Source organism: Ascidiella aspersa, chromosome 1 (assembly GCF_963924565.1).
Source record: "Ascidiella aspersa chromosome 1, kaAscAspe10.2, whole genome shotgun sequence".
In the NCBI taxonomy this organism is placed as follows: Eukaryota; Metazoa; Chordata; class Ascidiacea; order Phlebobranchia; family Ascidiidae; genus Ascidiella; species Ascidiella aspersa.
In genome coordinates this window covers 34310849-34329525 of record NC_139447.1, presented here as the reverse complement: position 1 = coordinate 34329525, position 18677 = coordinate 34310849, and the positions used below count along the sequence as shown (strand labels likewise).

Below are 18677 nucleotides of genomic sequence, written 5' to 3'. Positions count from 1 at the left end.
AAGTTCCAGGTCTGTGTAATTACTTGACGGTCCGTATCAAAAAGTCCTATCTTCAAGCACAGCCAGCCGCAAATTATCTCCCGAAGCGTCAAAAACTGGTTAAAATACTCAAATGTTGACGCACAGTTTTACGCACGCACCTACGTCATACGCACAACGGGAGAAAGCGAATCTCCGAACTTCACGCACAGAATGAGAAGATTAGCGATTTTGCGGCGCTAAATTTAGCACCAGACAACGCCAAAACTCGTAATGGCTTGAAAAGTCGCGCCCAAGGTCGTAAAACCAGACCGTTAACCTGCTATGTTCGTTCCACGTCCAACTGCGCGTTTTGCGAGGTCGCGATTTATAGAGGCTCGTAAACAACTACTGAGTGCGGTGTTGCGTCATTTCGCACTTTGGCCAAACCCGAATGACGCAACCGCCAATGGGCGTATATGATATGACGTAACGCAGTTTTAAGAGGTTGCAGCGCAATAGCTTCGTTGCCCTTTTTTTCCACTTCCATTGTCGTTTTTTACTTACGCTACAATTGCACCTTGGTTACGTTTTTTAAACCAGTCGTCGTCTAAAGCAGCTTTTCAATGCACCTACAAGAAAAAATCAACCCTGCTGTGCTTTCAACTCATCAAAAAAAATCAACTTTTCTTTTTTTCAACGTACTAAAAATTTAACAGTAAAATTTCACAAAAAACAGTCGGTTGCATCACAAGTGGCTAATGTTGACTATCTTGTTGTTGTAGACCTGCGTAGGTTGTCAACACATCTATAAGTGCCCTGAACTTTAGGCAACCTGTTTCGCCTCAGGCATCTTAACAAGACTCTGCTTTTATATATGTTTGTGTACTGTAGCGTTACAAACGCTCGCTCATTGTACGTTTGATCACTTTTCTAAAAAACGTATGTTTAACTAAGTTCTCACCGTCACTCTTGCGAGTCTTTCGAAAAAAAACAACACAAACACCACATACAGTAAATTAATTGACAAAATGTCAAGATTATGCTAACTTGACTTGATGCCAAATTGACTTTCTGGTTCTTTTACTTGTACCTTGGGGCCTCAGTTTACTGAGAAATTTGCGATGTGCATGTTTCGTGGAAAAAATATAGGTAGATTTTCGGGTTTTATTGCGCGTGGATATTGAAATCATGAAAAATTTGTGTAATGTCACTTAGCAACATACAATCACTGATTCAAAAGGTCAAATTTTAGATAGATTTGTCGTGTTTTTTTGTGTGATTTTTTTTTTTTTTGTGATTTGTAATACGATTTTCCAAAGTTTTGTGAAAAATGAAGTTCAAGTTAAAACTGAAACTACTCGATTTTGTAAACTTTTAATTTAAATCTGACAGACTTTTTAGGATTTTTGAGATTTGGTGCAAATCAAAGCGTAACAAATCCATTTCCAACCGTATCGAAAACGCCTTTCTTCATCATATTGACTTTGTAAGCTAACCGTGTGGTTGTAAATAATAAATGACAGTCAAAAACGCTGTTCATTTGCGCTTGCATCACCTCTGTTTACGACGACATCTGGTCTTAGTATTTGCACAGCAAGTGTGAGATATGATTACGTGATGGAGCATACACGTTTCGAAGCAAATGAGATCGCCTTTCATTTGAGTACATATCACGAACATATCGGTGCCATTTTTATGCTGTATTTCAGCCTTTAGTGCCATATTAACGGATTATAGCTTCCTAATAAACCGCTAAGGTTAAGCACCAATTTGCAATTTGCATGGACAGAATTCATTCTTTTGCCCAACTACACACTTCAACGCTTTAAAAAAAAAGAGTTCTAGCCATTTAGAAGCGTTGACGTGCAAAACACACCGAATATCGGGCCAGTGTGTTGCTTAGCGCAATTTCATAAAAAGACCTAAAACATACAAACTGACCTATATGAAATGAACGCGTTGTTTAATATTTTTGTTAACTATTTTTTTTAAATTATTACAGATTTGAAATAATGCACAACTTAAAGGCCTTTATGTACCCTAGAAAACTAGTCCACCTACCTCCAAGGAGTCCACGAAAACCAATTTAAGAACCCCAAAACTACTTTGGCAACCATCGGTTTTCAATATATCGGTAGAAGCAAAATATCGGCCGATATTATTGGTGAACCGATATATCTGTCTATCTCTTGTCTACGGAACCCAGTTTAAGAACCCTCAAACTAGTTGACAACCAATATCGGTTTCTATCCGATATTATCGAACACCGCTAGTCACTTATAAAGGACCTGTTCGGCGCCTATGAATATAGGGCTAAAAGTATTCGGATTGAAAACTCTTTGGTTAAAAAAAACAAAAAAACAACAACTTAAATTACTTAATAAAAATCAGACTAGGAGATATTTTAGCCAAAGTAATGACTGTTTCGCCATGCTTTTGAACCTTCAGTAGAATGCTACTATATTTTGAAAGCTGTATTGACCTGACGGGCTCGGTTTCCTTCTTACACAGTCTATGCTGCTGTGATCTGTTTCCATTCTAAATTATCGAACACCACTATAGTCACTTATAAACTACCAAAGCTTTACTTGCCTGACGGACTCTGTTTTTCCCTCTTACAAAGTCCATGCTGCTGTGATCGGTTTCCATTCAAAATTATCGAACAATAGGGCTAACATAGTTTCAGCACTCAAAGAGAGGACATTTTCTTGCCTGCAAGTAAAACGAAAGTAGAATTGTTACGTTTGAGAAAAACGTGCTATATCAACAAGTATTGCATTCAGCTTCGCACGCACCCCGGTTAAGAAACCGCCCCTATAGACATAGACTTATAACTAGACAAGCTTCTGTAAGAAATAAGAAAATAGCCTACCATACAGTAACACAGTTAGTAGGCTAGGCCTACAAAACTCACACCTTTGCTTTTTTAATCATCCTCTTTATATGTGAGGTTCTGTTGCCATTTTTCGGGCGCAATGTTTGCTGTAACAATCAAGAAGATAGGGCTGGCGGGCAATTTGTTGGAAAAAATGTTTTAAACTAGCAATTCAGCACGTTTCATGGCTGCAGTATTTTTTTGGAAATAAATACAACGTCTCGCGTAGAAGTCTTGTTAAAAGTATAAGCAACTAACTCGAAATGCGAAAAAAAAGAACATTTGGACATTTTTGAGCGTCCTCGGAGGACCATTCACTTTTCTTCAGAAAAGAGGGCAAATCCTCCTAAAAGAGGATATATGGTAGCCCTACTTATTAAGGACCAAGGTTTATTGGACTGACGAAGTCTGTATTCTTCTTACACAGTCCATGCTGCTGTGATCGCCATCAACGAGGCGCTGGTTGCCGGTGACGCCGAAGCGACTATGACCGCCCTGAGAAACCCCAACGCTTGCCTGGACAGCTTGGACGAAACTAACCGCTTGGAATACCAACAGCGCCTGCTCGACTCGAAGAATGCCAAGGCCGAGGCCGCCAAAAACAAGGTATGTTGGCTGTTTTTTATGTTTTTAAATTGGCGCAGCGCCGAATGCGTTCAAGTTTTTTTTTAGTAACAACAAAATTTCATAGTTTAAACGCCCCCCCACCTTTTTAACACACTGCATAAAATATATTAGTTATCGTGTTTAATAAAATGGGTAGGATCCGCGTCTGAACATATTGCTGTTTTTTCAAACTTGTGCCTGAGTCTGTATTTGACAACCTAACCCTATTTAGGAGTTTTATAAATTTGGGTACACCAGTGGTCCGCAAAAATTTTTGGCAAAAAATTTACCTTTGGCCGGTTTTCGAATTTTATTTGTGCTATTTCAAAAAATGCCGAGGGCCTATACTGCTTTTAAACCTATGTGGTAAAAAAGCAGAAATTTGTTTTGTTAATTTTGAAGCGATCGTTTTAACCTTCCCTTTTACTACCCCAATTAAAGCGTAAATCTGATAACTACTTTGCTATAAGATACAAAACTGGCAGACCTTTCGATACACGACATTTACTAAAATGATACATTTGGCTTATCGAACTAAAGAGAATAGCTTCGTGAACTTTCCACGTGAATAAACATTTCGTTTTCCTTTTCAGACGAAAGACAAATCGGAGGACGAACGTGACGTATACGAGGAACTGCTCACTCATGCGGAACTGCAAGGGAACGTTGCCAAGATCAACCGTGAGTGAACATGAATGTAGCCCTCGTTTTTCTTCGAGAATAGCAAAATAAGGAAACGAGAGGACAAAGTTCGAATTACGAAAGAGTCGATTTTTTTAACTTTTTACACCTCCCAGTGTTTACAATAGCACAGTCTTAATGTCGGCTTTGATAACTGTAAGGATTGACGATCGCGGGCCAGATGGAAGTTTTGTCGAACTTTAACCTGATTTATCGTTAAATGAAGGAAAAATATAATATGTATCCTTCAACAATAAAACTGAATGGGCCTTAATGAGTACAGTTTATTACTAACTTAACTGCGACAAGTCATTTTTACAGCACTTGTTAGGTTGTTTATAACGCTGCAAAATATCACAAACTGTAGCCAAACATGACATGCATCTTCAGTTTTGGGTTCCCCGATAGAAATGAACTTGCAAAATACAGGTCGATAAGGCGGTTTGTTTTCCTCGCCATGTTTTAGCAAACTGGAAAGTTTCTCGCGCGGTTTTGTGCACGATGGGGGAAAGTTGCTCTCAGTAATGTACGAGTGCCTGACTATCTCTAGTTGAGATCTTTTTTAGCTTGGCCTTGCTTGCACGCATTTTTAACGAAATGCTTTCTGGTTTGTTAAGAGCCTAAAAGTTGCAATGTGCATTTTTTGGACCTATTGGGATAAATGTAATCGTCCGCCTTTGAAATGAAGAACGTGAATAGTTTGTATACTGATTACTGAGTTTAAATGAAATATCGTATTTGCCCTGCGTATTGCATTTTAATTTTCAAACGGATTGAAGCTCCGAACAAAACAAAAAACAATTTTAGTCCAAACAAAATAGACCTGGTCCGCGATATAAAAGCCCAAAACTTGTTTTTTTTTTCTGAAAAGTAGTCTGCAGTGTTGTTCCCAGATGTCTTTGTATACTCCGAATGAATGCGCTAAATATAAATTCGACAAAACTAAAATCGAATAGAAATAAAATACTGTAGTTCTACTTTAAATTTAGTTAAAAAACATTCGTTGACCAAGTCTCCAGGGGAGCGCTTTTGAGGCCTATTTAAAAAATAAACACCCCTGGATAGGACATGACCCTTTTTTTGAAAGTTAAAAACAAAATTCGAACACACTAAAATTAAATCGGGAAATACAAAAAGCTGTAATTCTAATTTTACTTTAATTAACAAAAGCCGAAAATATTTAGGCTGGCGAAGCAAAGTTAATCTTCCTTTTCTTCTTACCTGTAGTGGACGTCAAACTTGAGCGACTTAACGAGGAACTGGGAGCGGAGGGCGAGGAACTACTCACCAAGCTGAGGGACCTTGGAATACAGAATCTCGACCCGAAAAATGCCTCCTGGTACCTCGAGTCGCTAAGGAAAGCGTTGGAGGAAAAGCGGAAGGTATATCAAAGTGGTTCTCCAACTTGTTCACCTTGCTGACTTATTATGCTCCCTTGAAATAATGGCCAACAACCCCTTGTACCCCTGAAATAATGGAGTACGCCTTTAATTTTTTAACAAGTTGAATATTTACGGTACAATGATTACTTTTAACATCAAGTTCGGTACTCTTACTTACTGTACTTACTGTACACAATCTATCGAAAGATTTTTTTGTAAAAACAAACGCAAGAGATATTGTCTTTTCCGACAAATATACCTTGTTAGCCTATAAAATAGAAATGTTGTGCTGGCCTCTTACAGACCCCCGAGTTTAAAAACCACTGGTATATAACGTATAGCAAACCGAAAACAGTTGTTGCTCTGTCTGTAATTAAATAATTCTGAGAAAATCAAGAGTCTTCCTGCAGAAAAGCAAAACCCAGGCTGTTATTAAACAATAGCTGCCCTAGCTTTGTACCGAAGCATATAACAACACTGCGTAGATAAAACATCTTAAGTTGAAAAAAGCATGAAGCGCACTTTTTATTAGAAATTCTTTCGTTAAAAGAAAATGGAGACGGAATGCCGCCAACTCTATTTCTACTCCCAATTTACAAAACAGCTTATGTCCTCATTAAAACCCAATTTTAATTCACCTAAAATGCTACTTAGCCTTCGCCTTTAGTCCATGGGTCCCAACTTTTTGTCGTTTGATTTTGCAGGAGAGTGGCGACGACTCCGCCATCTTGGACAAGGACGAAATTCAAGCCGCTATAACTGCCGCTAACCTGCTAGCCACCAGACATCGCCAACGTAAGCAATGTTTAAATCCACTTTGTAATGTTATGACCGTAATAGCTCACACTCCACTGCATATTTTTGGTTCTAAACTGTTCTAATTTGCTTTAAGAGGCATATTGGTTAAACGGGGGTTTAATAGGGCGAACTTCTTTTTCTACAATTTTTTTTTCTTTTTTGATCTTCTGTTCAGTTTACACGCCTTTACGTATAAAGCACCGGGCTGTATTTATTAGGTGGTCGTCTTTTGTTGGTGCATTCTTAGAAATTCTTGTTGTAAGAAAAGAAAAGCAACAATTGTTGCTGGTTGGTATTTCGATATGTTCAAAAGCCAGTTAAATCAGATCCATAAATTGTGCTAATATTTCGTGAAAGCTACACCGTTATGCGCTAACTTTTCTAAAAAGCGAAGTTGGGAGAATTATTAAACAACTTGAATAACAAATGCCTTTCCTTTATTCATTAACATCGCCTCCAGATTATTGTTGTTTTCAAACTAAAAGCTATCTATAGATCTAGACAAAAAAAAATTCGTATAAGGAAGTTTCCGCAGGCAGTAAAACGTATAATAAATAAATTTCTAAAATTTTCCATTTCTGAAATAAAGATATTAAGTTTCCTGGTTTTTACTAATCCCTGTATGTACTCCACAGTCTAAACTTTATCTATCTTTAACTATAGGGTGGTATAGCTTAGTTGGGATTACCTTAGACATCTGATCGACCAGGATTTTTAGTAAGTTTTAGTTAAATTTTGGCAACTAAAAATAATGACCTTTGATGAGACTCGAACTCACGATCTTTGGCATTAAGTAGAGCTTTAAAGTTTAAGGCAGCAGTTACAACTACAAGTGTACGACTGTACATATTGGTGCACTCGATCCAAGTCATTCAATTTTACAAGTTTGTTCCAGCATTGAAGTTTTGATTGCGCTCAACTTGTTTTTCAACATGGTTTTGCAACATTTACAAACTACTCTGCGCCGCTATAAAACGCAATTTACAGACCAAGTGCCGAGATTTTTGCGATAGGCAGGTCTGTGCGATAACACATCTTGCCTCTAGCGTAAATAGGCACGCCGTTGGGCCTTTCCTTGTTGATAACTGAAAAATAAGGCCACTGTCTTATAAATGTATAATGTTTAAAACCGAGCGGTGCGCTTTTCCGATTTGGGTCGCGAGTTGTTTTAATTTGGGTATTTTTTTTATTACAAGTTTATGCTGAAAACTTTTAAGTGTAGAAATTCAAAATTGAAATCTTGCCGTTGTTTGACATCTGAAGCTAATCCTTTCAACTTCCTTAATTTTATGTTTTGTTAAAGTTATAAGTTGTACATTCCAGAGCTGCGGAGTCGGTTAAAATAACCCGAGTCCCACTCCGGCCAAATGTGCGATTTCGTCGACATTTGGCGATTTTGTCGGCTATGCACTATGCAGCCCACTTACGCAACTAAAATAGGGTGGATATTCAAGCATTTCCTCTCATGAAGGTGTCATATAATTTATCCACCCACGTCCCACAGTACATGATTGAAAAATATTCCATAATATGCTATTCGCTTTGCAACTTACAGTTTGCGGCCTTATCAGTTTCGAATTTTGGTACTGCGCATGCGCACGTCGAACTCGGATAGTTTTTACGTATTTTTACTCAAATCCCGAGTCCGACTCCAGCAAAAGTAATCGACTTGTCCAGAATCCCGAGTCCGCAGCCCTGGTAAATGTAGGTGAAACAACAGCACTGTCGTACAAAAACAACCTTCAAGATTTTACGGCCACACAGCGGTAGCGAACTTGTGACGTAACCCCGCCTACTAATTGCTTTACGAGCAGCGCCCGGAGGTAGTTGTATGGTTTATGCTGCTCGTAAGTTGTGACACACTCTTAGTAACCGGGTTGTTTCCATGTAAACTCGCTTGAACCTTCTCAATTGCGGTATAAGCTGCTTTGCATTAAAATTATTTATTTACTTTGTAAATGCATCGTAATTTTAGAAACTAACGTGGCTTGAAGGTTCACGTACACAGTCTTACAATGCAGACAAATTATCCTGACACAAAATACAGTAACTCGTACCAAATCTGGCCCAACTATTCCATGACCAGCCCATTAGCCATACTTCGTTTTAAGCACTATACAAAGAATAAACGAGCCTGAAAATAATTTTAGGCTCAGAAATTTGTATTTGTTATTGTGTTGTCCATTACATTTATTTTTCTTCGAATACGCCTTTATATTTAAAAAAAGGTGGAAATGCACAAAAATGGCCGATGAGCCATTTCCTCCAACCTAACGCGATCGATATTTAGGGTTACCACAAAGTCTTTAAATTGATTTTTGCAGTCTTTGAAAAACCCTATGGTTTTTCGAAAGTCTTTAGTCTTTGAATTTAATTTATGTGCGGCTTCAACTTATGTGTTAAGTGCGGTTAAAAACTCAATTTTGAGAACTATTATTTATTTTGCCGACCATGGTACTATGCTGTTTTGCTTTCGAATTATATGAAATAAACCTAGAGCAATCAAATCTTAGGTTATTGAAAGGCTATAAATTTTCTTGGAAAAGTCTTCAAAATGTCAATATTTTTCTTATAACTGTTTGGCCCACCTAATATTGCTTTTATATTCCTTATCTTTTGTTCAGGCGAAGAGGCAACGCGTAACATTAATTCGCTTCTGGAGGACTCTTCCAACGCCGAGGAGCTGCTGAAAGAAATCACCAAATCCGAGTCGCAACTGCCGCAAGTACTCGACAAACTGCCCCCGCTTTACCACGGCGAACTCGCCAAACTACGTCAGACCAAGGGAGAGGTGAGTGACGTCACTCCATATGACGTCAGACTGTATGACGTGACGCCAGCCTTATCGTTTTAGTGTTAAGCTTAGTGTGTACCATTTGTCTTTTGTTCGTCCAATCTGACTACGTCGTGATATAATAGCATGACGTCACACACTGGTGTTTTTTTTCTGATGATGACGTCATCCTGAAGCCAGATAACCTTACTTTATATGACGTCGCAACTTTCGAATATAAAGTGTGCTTGTTTTGAAATCCACATTTTCGAGTCATTTTTGGTTAGGATGATTGCCTTTCCGATCTATCTTCTAACCTATATGACGTCACAACCTTGTTATGATTTGAAAAAACTCTAGGTGGTTTGTTATATTTAATTTAAAATTGTTAGATACATATGCTTTTACGACTGATCAAACATTTCGTGGTAACCATGCCCATTTAGTTTGAATTCTTATATGTATGGTACCACTATTTTGAGACTTTAAGCTTGGATAAGAATATGCAAATATTGAAAAATACCTAATCTTTATCAATCTACGAACAAAACTGCCGGGTATATTACAAACTTTTCTGCTGCTGCAATGCTAACTCTTAATTTTGTAGTATATCACCATTGTTCGTTACATTTTCTATAGCGCCATTCGTGTCATAAATCTTCAGTATAGGTGGCAGACTATTCACCTAATTGCTTTAAACAAAAAGAGTTTTGTTTAAATTTAAAATATGTCTGCTGCTGTTTTTTAAGTCCAGTATGAAACAAAAATACAAAAAATAAAAAATAAAAATAAATACAGCAAGAAAAGCTTGAATAGTAAAAAATTAAAATATTAAAATATAAATGTAAAATAAATACATCCAAGATGAATTTTTACTATTTATTTGTACAGACAAACTGATGATGCCATTTATAGGCGAAATGCATATTTGTATTAAAGTTTTACACCTTGCTGACTGATTTTTGTTCGGAGCGGTGCGCTTCTCAAGCTTTTATTAATAAAATTTAGAACTTTTATCGTCGGCATTATGTGTTCTGTTGGAGGGCCAGATTCTGTTGTTAATACACATACAAAGCTTAAATACAGCAAGACTGCGGAGTGTGCAACAATTTTTGTTAAACCCATTCACCTTAATTTACAATGAAACTTTTCGTTCACGGGCTAAGCGCTGTGTATTTAGGAGTGTTGTGAAAGGGACTGCAAAGCTATACGGGTATAAAGCTATAGTTGTATATATCCGTGGTGGGAAAGCGTTTGGTGGCTTCGGATTGGGTTTTGTTCGCTTTTGGTTAAACAAACTTTAAACTGAACTACAAAGGGTTCGAACTCAACGCGGTGGCATTCAGTATTCAGCTGTGCTGAAAAAAGTTGCCAAGCTGTGTTTTATTAAAAACTTTAACCTGAGTACGATTAAAAAAACAAAAAGCAAAAAAAAGAAAAGCATTAAATTGACACACGTGTACTACATCGCATGAAGTACACCTTTATAGGTTTGTCAAACATGGACTAGTTTTACTGTTTTTTTTTCCAAAAAATGTCAGGTCTGCGTTCTTAATTTTAAAATGTATACGATTTCTTTCAGCTGTGTGGCAAAACCGTGTTAAATCTTGCTTAGTTTTCCAATTTTCGATGGCCAACATGCCTAACCTAATATTTACTGTGCTGCTGACTCTCCCGTCATGAATATTTCAAAACCGCTTATTTTTTACATTTGTCTTCGTACGCACTCGCCTATACAGTAAGATAAACACGCAGCAAGTGAAACCTAAGATACACTCTGTATACTGCTATAGGCGTTATCGCGATGCGCTAAGTGCTGCAAACGATATACGATAAGCCAGCTCCGACGGCTTATTTTATAAGAATACAAAATTCACTCAAGCTTTGCAATTTTGATTTAAAAGCTTCCAAAATCTATTTAGCCAGACACGTATGCGCTTTTTTTATTCGAGCCCGCAAACAAGAAAATAAATGAAAATGTATTTAAAAGGCCAATCGCGTGAGCTTGTAGTTTGACGAAATATGCATTCATAGATGTTGAAATAAATGTTATATATATAAAGTTGTACTCCTAATATTCAATATAGTTACCAGCTATTTTTTTTCTTAATGGTGCTGTATTGTTTTTGGCAAACCAAACTGATTTTATGTTGTTTGCCGCTTTTCTTATTTAACCATTAGAGCACCTCCATTACTATGCTTTTAAAATCTTGCGTTTAAAAAGGCCGACTGTTTTGCTGGCATTAACGATTTAAAAAATTGAAACGACAATATATGTCAACCAGTTTAATCTGCTTCAAAAACCCCTATTTATAACTCCGTTTACAAAGGCAAATTCCAGATTTAGACGAAATACCATCTAGTATATATAAAAAATAAATAAAAAGTCCCCACAAAATTACCTTAGTCATAGGCCTCGAATGAAATGAGTCAGTTGTCTGACCAATAACTAGCTTAATAGCTGCTATAGCAGGTGTAGCCAACTAATGTTTGATTGCGATTTACTGAAATATTTTTATAGATTTGCGATCGACTGGTTTAGCAAAAAAGTCGCAAAAACACTTATTAAACATTTTGAGCGTTAATTACATTTCCAAGCCAGCTATACTTTATTAGGCTTGTCCAGGCAAGACTTGGTCATTTTAATGACCCGCCTGTGCAGTGTTTTTTTAAGGTGTTTTGGGGGACCGAAACGGTCCCTCAAATTTCTCCAGCGGTTTCCCAAATTGTGGACTTGCAACTTTTTGGTATTTAAATGAAACACTTGCGGTCTCTTAAAGCTACTTAGCGGTCACCCAAACCAAACCTTAAAAAAAACCTGCGGCTGTGTGCGACAGCTACTGTAACCTATATTCGACACAATCCACCAGGTGATATGTGGCGGCCGATCGCGATCGACGTGTTGGCTACCCCTTGTATAGTGTTCAACACATAAGTAATTGTCGTTTTCTTTGTAGGATCTGACCCACGAAGAAATCAGCGGCTTTCTTCCAAACCTAAGCGCGCTTGCCCGCCTTAACCAGGAACTTGCTGCAGGGGGAGACACAGAAAGTGTATGGAACGCTGCCAACGACCCGCAACTCGGCATCCAGAACCTCGAGAACGGAAACAGGACAAGATGCTGCGTAAGTAGACACTTTTTTGTTACCATCATGGGCCATAAACTTTAACAATGCCTCATCATTTTTTTTTGTTTTCCAAATACATACTTACGATTTTTCGGAAAAAGTGAATTTTATTTTTTTAATTTTTTTTTCGTTTTGTTTTTTAGATAAATTTTGTTTTTCAATTTAATAAAACAGTCCGATAAATTTCCAAGTATAATAAAATATTTTCAAGTATAATAAAATATTTCCAAGTATAATAAAATATTTCCTAATTTAGTATTTGTTACTGCAATTCAAAACACTTAATGTCCTACAAACAACCTTAAAATATTAATATTTTTTTTTTCAAAATACGTTTTCAAAATACGTAATTTCCCTAAATATCGACAGTTTGTTGTTTGATGATCCAAATAAATATGAATTATGCAACGCGTATGAGGGCGCTTGGGTTTGTTTGCAAAAGCACCTACAATCGGGGAAAGGCTAACCCATACTATTATTATAACTTCTCAACACATTTTGTAACTTTGACGTGGACTATTTTTTTGCGACTTTTCGGCGCTTACTTATAGATATGAATTATGCAACATTTGTCTTTGGCGGCGAATAGGTTAGGTTGCACTAATACTTGTCTGTTCTGTTGTGTGTCGTTTTTATATGATAAACATTTTTTTCTAATAACCAACATTGGATCTAGGACCCAAATACCTATACCCGCTGAATACCTAGACTAGAGTAAAAATAACAGCGAAGCTTAGGCGACTCAATTCTCCTCACTTTACCGAATCCACAGCCCCGGATTTAAGTCACTTTAATAAAGTAGTAATATTTTTACAATTAATGTTTTATTTTTTTTTTTGTAACACGTAACAGAAAAAAATGGGCGATGATCCCTTATTTCCCCACAAAGCTTTGGCTACTCAATTCTCCTCACCGAAGCCAACAAAGCCAAATAAATTAGCATTTTCTTCTGCAATTTCACAAAATTTCGAGAGAAATGTTTTCACACCTAAATAAATCCAATCATATAATCTGTTCTGCAGTCGGCGACCCAACCAAATCAAATGGCGAGCAAATTTGGGTCGCGATCCTTTGATTGAGAAACGCCGACCGATAGGCTGCATTAAAAGAAACGCAACATCATAATTATTTCAAAATATACCAAAAATATTTGATCGTTACCACACTTTGTTTTTTAATGCTCGGCCTCCAACTTACTTTTGGTATCCAACTGTATTTCAAAAAGCTCAAAACCAAAAAAATTGTTTTTTTTGCCCTCTTACTCGTAACACACTTGTATATGCAAACATTTTCTTTAACTTAGATGTTTCTCTCTGTTTTCACATTGTACTTTTTTCGCTACCCCGAATAAATTCCCCCCTGAGCATCCAAGGGTGCCCCCCCCCCAAAAAAAAGGGTCCGATTACGAACTAAAAAAACACAATATACAGCAATATCGTCCTTTGTGTTTACTCGCCCAACAATATATTGTGTTTTGTCGTTTGCGTTTTACTGACTTGTTGTTTCTCGCCGTTAGGACGCGCTGAAGCGAGAGAAGCAAGAGAAGGTCTATCTGGCCCACGATGACGTACAAGCCACTGTTGATGACGTCAACGCCACAGTGCAAGAGGAACTTGCAAGTGAGTTAACTTTGCATCGACATAAATTAGACTTTCTGGTTAAAATGTTAGATATTTAAACAAGGGGTTCCTAAAGTTTTTCTACTGCAGACCCCTAAAAATATTTTTGCTTCGCGTGGACCAGTCTAGGCAAGGAATTTTAAAGATGGCGTCGTAAATTGATTTCACAATAATAGATTTTAAAGATCTACTGTTTTCGGTCCAAAAATGTGAAAGCACAAAGCAGTCTAAATATAAATCCAGTGCAAAAACGTTTTATTTTTATTTAATTCAATACTTTTCTTTGAAAAAATGATTACTTTTAAAATATAAACCAATATTTCAGGGCTGCATGGACCCCCTAAAACTATAGTTTGCGAACCCCCAAAGGGGTCCATGGACCCCAGTTTAAGCTAATCCTGCCTAATCCCAGCGGGTGCATTAACCGAATAAGTTAGCTTAAATATACAAACGAAACAACACTAGAAAATTCAGCCTGCAGTGATGTTTGAACTCGTGACCTCCGCCATGTGGGACTATCGCTCGCGGACCCCTTAAAAAATTTGTTTTGAGTCGGCACTATTTTTTCAATAATACGTCATAAATTGTAAAACACAAAACTTAAGAGACATGTAGGTCCTAATGTAGGTCTTTGAAAGGCATAAATTATCTTCGAATAGTCGTTAAATGCCCTAACTGTATGGCATCCCCAAATAATCTTTTTCTTTCCATCGCGCGCAGGAATCAAAGCGGTGAACGAGGTAAACGATGCTTTGGGCTCGGACGACCGCGACGCCGTTCTATTGGCGCTACAGAACCCTGCCCTGGGCCTCCACAACGTCGAGCCCGACAACATCACGCACTACCTTCGCCTTATGAAGCGCAAGAAAGACCAAAAGACCGAGGAAAGTGGTGACGCCGACGCCATGCTGTGGATCGAAGAGATTCAGGAATGCATCGACCTCGGAAACTCGCAGACACGACAGGCGCTGAAACGTAAGGGACTTGATTTTTACGACGTTTTAGGGGAAAAACGACTTACCAAAGCTACAGTTGGTCACTGAACTTTAGGATAGCTACGAACTAATTTTTTTAATGATTTTTAAACCTAAAATCTGGAAACACACTTTCATAAAAGTATTCTGTAAAGGATTTCAAACAAAGTAGCAATATATATATATTTTTTTTTTTTTATACCTGGAAAGATATTTTTGTAAGAAAACAGTTAATACCAAAGAGTATAGTTATAAAAAATGTAAATTAGCTATAAAAAACGTTTACCCGGCTAATTCTAAGTTGTTTTGCATTGCTTACTCTACTATAGTATAGAATTTCGTAAGCAAATTAGTTGCATTTCAGTTGCATTTTAGTTGCATTTTCCAAATAAGATATAGAAGTTAGCTATAGGAAATATAATTTCAATATAAACAAAAGATAAAAAATAGTAAATGTGTAGACACGCTTATAAAGCTCATGTTTACCCAGAGCCCGGACGATTTTGAGTTGTTTTATATTGCTTACTATATTATAGAGACGTCGAACTTTGTAAGTGCATTTACTAAAATAAAAAATAGAGTTGGCTATAGGAAATAAGTAATTTCAATATAATCAAGAAGAAAAATTTATAATTATTACCCAAAACACGCTTATAATGCTAACATTTACCCGGATAATTCTAACTCTTCCCTTAACTGCTTTCCGCAGAGGCGTCGGCCGTCACTGCAGTGAACATCGCTATAGAAGGCGAAGATTGGGAGCAGACTTACGAGATGCTGCGTCACACCGATATCGCACTGGCAGCCCTCACAGCTGAGTGCGCCCAAACTTACCACGAGCAACTTTGCGAACTGAGGGCAGAAAAGTTAGAAGAAGGTATGTGATTTATATTACTATTTTTTTGTTAACAGATTTTCGTGTTTTTATTGAAAGATTTATGAGGCGTTTAAAAGTACGATGCAGTAGATTTGTTTCAATTCCATTTTCAGCTTGTGAGTTGTAGGATATACCAAATGTACATATGCATATATATTATATGTCTCTTTAATCCGGGCGACGGGGTATTGTATTGTCATATTACTTAAAGTATTTATTTAAAAAACAGTAGCATTTGTTGGTAAATTTGAAGATGACGTTTTCCTATTTTTTTTTACTCTATTTTTTAAGTTTGAATTATTTATTTTCTTTACTAAAAAGTTGGAAAAACTAACTTTAGCACCTCTGCCCCTCGTGTACAAGAAAATATTTATAACGCATCTCATATCACTGCAATCTTTGAGCAATCGACCTTCTATAATTTCCACTATTCAATTTGTGACGTAAGTGAGGTTATGTAGTATCGATTATCCAGGAATGTTAACGATATTAACACTTGCGTCGCCGTATGCTTCTGGCTGGTATTTTTTCTGCCTTAAAACCTTCGATACGAAAGTAATGCGTCCGCCAATCGGATGTACTTCGCGCAATTAAATGTTACCGATACCTATCGCCCCTAAAAACAAATCTAGCATCGTGCGGGTATTTGCATACACAACCAATATTAAATGTGTTTTTTATTTATCACTTTCACAATGTCGAAAGATCGCAATATTCTTTTGATAAGTTGATGGAATAACACCTATTTATTAAACTAACGTAATTCAAAAACTAAGAATTCACTAATCTTTCAATATGTTGCAAGAATGATAGCAAATGAAGTCGATGGAATTTCTAATGCTTATCATAAACTTGTTGATTGCACTTAATATATTCCATTAATAATGACTTATGTCGGTATTATACCAAGTATTGGCCCTTCGATATTTTCCAGTAGAACTGCAGTAGTTCACAAGGACTGCAGTAGTTCACAAGGTTACAGTAGGCGTGTTGGGATTGGTTATAAAGAAGATTTCCCAAAAATTTGACAAAATTCCAGAAGCAATGCAAAGACATGGCTTTTTTTTATTCAACATTACCTTTTACGAATACATGGCTTCTTTAATTAAATTCAAAATTATATTTCGTCAATGTCATATGTTTTGTGCGCTGAAAAAATTCATTGAAGAGAATTAGGTCGCCAAAGCTTCGCTGTCATCCTTACGTTTAGTAACTGGATCGCCACCGAAAAAAAGACGCACTTCGAACATATTCCTGTCAATATACCTTTTCATGTTTTGGCTTACAAAGAGTTCAGTAAAGATAATTGGGCTGGCAAAGCTTCGCTGTTTTTCTTACGATTAGTATTTGGGTCGCGTCAAAATGAGGTCACGAAACACTAGCATAAATCGAACTGTGTTGGTTGAGCTGGTTTTAAATAAGGCCAAAATATTCACTAACTACAGTCGGCCGAATTTTTCTGATTTAAAAAAAAATCTGCCGCTAACTAGACGCGCATCCATACGAGTTGCACATCAACGCTTATTTAACCCCGATTTTAATAAGAATATCAAAGCCCATACAGAAATAGAAATATGAAAGCACATACAGAATGTTGAAAATGAATAAAGAGATATTTGAAAACGTTAAAAATGAGACCTAGTTCTGGATGGGCTTTCATATTCTTATAACGTCTTACTACAACCTTTAACCATTATGCCACAAACCCCAACATTATTTCACGCCCTCTTTAGGCTTGAAAGATACCCGCTGGGTGGCGTACAAGACGAAGACGGGCGAGACTTATTACTTCAACACCGAGGAACTCAGTGGATCGTGGGATGAACCCGAGGATTTCGAATCGAACACTGCTCAGCTCTCCAAGGACGAAATACAGGTAGGTTGTTCGCCTGGATTCTTGCGCCTGTCGGTTAAAAGCTGTCACTGCACTAAAAAGAAACATATGCTTTGAATGTACAACTTATTGATGTTTCAAAGCCTTTTATACATTTTTTAAGCCAATAGCTTAGTTTGATTGGTTTCGGTACTCGTTTGATACTATTGTAATATCGGCGTCTATCCGATACCAAATTAGTATAAAAAATTAGCAATAATTTGCCTTTTAATTCAAAGATTCTACTTTGAAAAGTAAATTTGTCGAAAAATAATTCGGTAACTAAACCTCTTAACGTTAAAAGCAAATTTTGGCAAAATTATACCGGAAAAAAATACCTTGAACATTTTAATTTATTCTATTATATTAATTTGTTTATAGTTATGACGTCTTTTTTTCCGTATTAGATCACGATACTTCTTGTTTAAAATATCGGATATCGCAATCGGAATAAAATGTCCAGTATCGAACATCCCTACTATGAGCCATGTCATTATATTACTTAAGTAGTTTTCGCCTATATTGTAGAAATAATGCTCAGAGTAATCTAAGTAAATCTAACCGTTTAAACTCAGTAAATCTAACCGTTTGAACTCAGTAAATCTAACTATGTGTAATGCTGTCGGCTACCCGACCGAATCAAACGCCGACCCATGAGTTGAGAATAGCTTTCCTAATCTAACAGCACTAACAAAACGTTAGTTTTCTTTTTCAAGTCACAGCATTACCGAGCCATTATGTTTTTTCGTCCAGGAATGCATCAGCATGGTTTCGGCCGCCTACGACCGCGCCCAACTGTGGCGAGACAACGAACCAATGATCATCAAGCTTCAAGCTTACGCGAGGATGTACCTCGACAAGAAGGCTTACAAGCAGCGCAAGGACTTCATCACAAACCAGGCGAGTGACACCGACTCCAGCCATAAGACCGAAAAAAAACTTCAACCTCGGAACAAAACACAGCTCGGAATAACAGCAAATTGAGATTTGAACCTAATAGTCGCATTAGCGTATAAATCGGAAAAAGTCCAAAACTCGTCGGAATACCATCTTAATCGGTGGTTCCCAACCTGGGGGCCGTGACCCCCTAAGGAATCGCAAGGGGTTTTCTGTGGGGTCGCCGTGTAGTA

General features: G+C 37.2%; 1 protein-coding gene across 1 annotated transcript in view; it reads left to right on the top strand.

The window, feature by feature from the left end:
• The window catches only part of LOC146169934 (ras GTPase-activating-like protein IQGAP1), a 53140-nt gene that overhangs the window by 8624 nt on the left and 25839 nt on the right, over positions 1-18677 (top strand). The window contains exons 6-16 of the mRNA XM_083389382.1: positions 3264-3442; positions 4036-4123; positions 5351-5505; positions 6210-6300; positions 8928-9094; positions 12034-12201; positions 13721-13823; positions 14544-14798; positions 15507-15674; positions 17408-17550; positions 18301-18447. Of these exons, the coding sequence (XP_083245508.1) occupies positions 3264-3442; positions 4036-4123; positions 5351-5505; positions 6210-6300; positions 8928-9094; positions 12034-12201; positions 13721-13823; positions 14544-14798; positions 15507-15674; positions 17408-17550; positions 18301-18447 (1664 nt within the window). The remainder of the gene's footprint in view (positions 1-3263; positions 3443-4035; positions 4124-5350; positions 5506-6209; positions 6301-8927; positions 9095-12033; positions 12202-13720; positions 13824-14543; positions 14799-15506; positions 15675-17407; positions 17551-18300; positions 18448-18677) is intronic.